General features: G+C 31.9%; 1 protein-coding gene across 1 annotated transcript in view; it reads right to left on the bottom strand.

Annotated features, from left to right (window-relative positions):
- LOC108687586 (kinesin-associated protein 3) overlaps nt 1-1,980 on the bottom strand; it is a 19,063-nt gene extending 17,083 nt beyond the window's left edge. Inside the window, exons 1-2 of the mRNA XM_018193434.1 lie at nt 1,925-1,980; nt 1,631-1,814 (exon numbers count right to left, since the gene is read on the bottom strand). Of these exons, the coding sequence (XP_018048923.1) occupies nt 1,631-1,656 (26 nt within the window). The 5' untranslated portion in view covers nt 1,657-1,814; nt 1,925-1,980. The remainder of the gene's footprint in view (nt 1-1,630; nt 1,815-1,924) is intronic.
- Nucleotides 1,981-3,714: the final 1,734 nt, after the last annotated feature.

Raw genomic sequence — 3,714 nt, 5'->3', positions numbered from 1 at the left:
AGATATATTCGGAAAATAAAATTACAATATTTTACAAAAATTGAAAAATGAATATTTATTAATAAAATTTATATGACATTATACAAGTAAAGCACTATTTTTCTATATAATTGTCATTCAGTTCCAAGCATTTGATGAGCTGTGGTATCAACTTTTGTATTCCTGTGCCACATGTTTCTGCTACCACCTCCCTTGATCATTCATACATGGTATCCTTCATCTCTTCATAGAAGAACGTTTCCCTACTATGTGTTCTTTCAATAAGATGAAAAGAAAAAAGTTACTTGATACTAGGTCAGGACTATGGGCAGGATGGTTCAGAATATCCCAATCAAAATTGTTGATTGAACATCGATTGTTTTGCGCGCGATGTAGGGCCAAGCGTTGTCGCAACAAACTCTATATTCTTTTGAATGGTCCGTCAAACTTTTTGAGATCTCGAAGTATCTGTCGGCATTAATGAATTGACCTGAAGTCAAAAAATTGGAGACAAAACGATCGATCTCCTCAGTTTTGATTGGGATAGTCTAAATCATCCTGTCCATAATTCCGATCTAACACCAAGTGAAAGAACACATGAGCGGGAAATGTTTTTCTACTGACAAAGAGATGAAGAATACCATGTGTGAATGGTTAAGGAGGTTAAGGAGGTGGCGGCAGAAACGTGCGACACAGGAATACGTAAGTTGATCACGGTTCACCAAATGCTTAGAATTGAATGCGATTACGTGGAAAAATAGCTTTACTTGTGTAATATGTGATATAAGTTTTATTAATAAATTCATTTTTTGATTTTTGCAAAATGTACTTACTTTCCGAATATGCCTGTTGTTGCCCAAATTTAACTATCAATTGTTTAGGCTCCTTGATGTAAACAATTAGTAGATAATTTTCTTTATGATCAAGTTTCATTTTTTTATGAACCCACCTAAAATGTAGGTCAGGCTAGCAATCATGTAACTTTTTCCTTTGACTAAAATGTGAAAAAGGAATTTTTTTTATATGTATACACATGTATGTACATACATACATAAACAATTTTTTTCGTTTCCACTTTAAAGAAAAAGTTATATGATTGCCCCCATGTCGCAAAATAAATCTCTTAGAGTAAATGTATAATAATCATTATGTCTGTCTTCGTGATTCAATTTAAACAAGAATAAATAATATATAATTTATAAATAATTTATAAATACTTTAAGGCCTGATTGCACCAATGTTACTTTGATTTAAGTGAAGCTAAACACTTCTTACTGTCTCTATTTCTTTTTGATTTTAAAATGAGACAGATAAAGTTTTAAATCTCGCTAAAAGTTAAAGTGAAGTTAATGCAGGCCTAAGGCTAATTATATTCATCCATTTTTTGTTGTACGACAAGCTTTTCAAGTCTGTTGATTGACTCTAAGACAAAGAAATTCTCTGTCCTATATAACCAATTAACATTCTTTGAAAAATTTGTCGTACGACACATGTAATATCAGTCTACAACAGAACATGCTCCAAGTTTGCTATTTATAAGACATTTATAACTTGAACATTTTATGAATATTACAATTCACTCACACATATGTAAGAATTATGTGTTTGACAGACAAGTTTGACAAATGCAGAAACGATGGCTTCCTCTTACCTTTTCAGAAATTTAGCCTCATCCATTTTATGGCTCACTATTTCGTTAGATTTCTTGAGTAGAAACTAGAATATTTTCTGCTTTAAATACACTGTTTCCCAATTCAATCAATTCTCTCTGTTAAGAGTTGACAAGAGAGATTATGGAGACCTTTAGTTGGAAATTCCTTATGTTGAAATTATAGCTAAAATATTGCATGAATAGTGTTTTAATTGCGATATTCACAATCAAGAAGTCATCTGAAAGCTTGTAGGTTTTTTTGAAGGGCAAAATAAAAATTCATCCTGATCTCACCTGATGTGTATTATAGCGCAGTTGAGGTACACATAATCGTATTATTTACAATTTTTTTTCCAAAAACTATTATATATTATTATAATTTACAAAACCGGTTCTGTATGAATCTTCTCAGTAATATAAGAAAGAAATTTCACAAGAAAATATTATTTCTTTAAGAGAGAGAGAAAAAAACTAACATAACTGAATTAATCTGCATTTATATATAAGGTGCTTTCTAGCAAAAAAATACAAATTCTTTTTCTTCTTTTCTTAGCCTCGCAGCTTAATTGGCTGATTCTGGACTTCCGATGGTCTTCACTTTTACGGAGTTAAATATATCGTAAATTGAAATGCACCGACCACCTTGAACCGAGCGGATGCAAAAAGATGATGCAATCAAAATGTAAATGGAAAGCGCCCCTTCAGACCACTTCAGTCACCTGTGACTGAGAACGATGCGATTAATGTGTTTCCATTGAGCTGCCTAATGGGCTCCCATTCGGATTCCTTGCGTGCTCCCCGAATGTCATATCATCCTTGTTGTTTACCGAATGTTAAACAAGCATGACATGATAGCGAGGAGCACTCGGGTGGGTATCCGAACGCATCCTAGGATGCGAAACTGCGAATATGCGAAACTGTGGAACGTTCGTGATTGGTTCGTGATTTTATTCCGTCAATTCCGCCGTTTTCTGTTGCGCAAAATTTATTTTTTTTGCGAATTCCACCTGCTTGCGTGCAGTGCATTAATTCGCTGGATTATAGTAGCGGCCCGACTTGAAAATAAGAAAATGTAGTACTAGTTGATAAAAAGTTAATAAAAAATTCTGAAAAAATTCTTAAAGTTCTATAATTCTAAAGAAGTTCTATAAGAAGAAAATAAATCATTTTTATCTCTTGCAGTTTTTCTGTAAAGTTAGAGAGAAACTTGAGAGGGATCATTTTTTTGACGCCCTTTTTCGCGTGACAGATGAAAGTTACCGTACGCTAGCGGCACCAACATCAATTTTATAACTTGATGTGAATTATGTATCACATTTTCGCTATCACTGTCGATAAAATCATAATGTCAATAAATGGATTTGGTACAGTCACTGTGAATAAAGATAATATTAATTTACAAAAAATGTTTCTTTTAATCAAATAAGGTGTTTTTTTATAGATTTTTGAATTCTGAAAAACGATGCCGTAAGTTAAATTTCACTAGCACATCAGGTTTTCAAAATAACTAAGATTTAATGTGCAAAAACTGAGATTTAATGTGGCTCTTTTATTATATTTAAAATGTTCTTGTAAAAGAAGATTAACGAATTCTCGAAATTGTAATCAGAAGTCATGAATGTATTGTTTATCCTCTATAAAATGTATGCTTTTTATCTCAATATCTTACTTTTTAGTCACGTTATGAAGGATACAAGTACAGAGTTTTATAAGATGGTAAATTTCCCACCTTTAATAATAAAATCATTATACTTATAATTTCTAGTTTGTGATACACACAATTTATCGTTATAGATCCACTAAATGTGTGTGCGCGCGCGCGCACGCGCGTGTGTGTGTGTGTGTGTGTGTGTGTGTGTGTGTGTGTGTGTGTGTGTGTGTGTGTGTGAGAGAGAGAGAGAGAAGCAATATTTATTTTAGAATATAAAAATTTCAGCTACGATTAAGTTACATACTTTAGAATATTTATTTTTAGTATATAGTATATATTTTAGTATATATTTTATAGTATATATAGTATTTATTTTTAGCATTTAGTATATATTTACTTTAATATATAGCATTTAATATATATGGAAAAATGA

This window comes from Atta colombica, unplaced genomic scaffold (genome assembly GCF_001594045.1).
Source record: "Atta colombica isolate Treedump-2 unplaced genomic scaffold, Acol1.0 scaffold21, whole genome shotgun sequence".
In the NCBI taxonomy this organism is placed as follows: domain Eukaryota; kingdom Metazoa; phylum Arthropoda; class Insecta; order Hymenoptera; family Formicidae; genus Atta; species Atta colombica.
The sequence above is the reverse complement of the archived record's forward strand: the minus strand, read 5'-3'. Positions and strand labels throughout refer to the sequence as shown.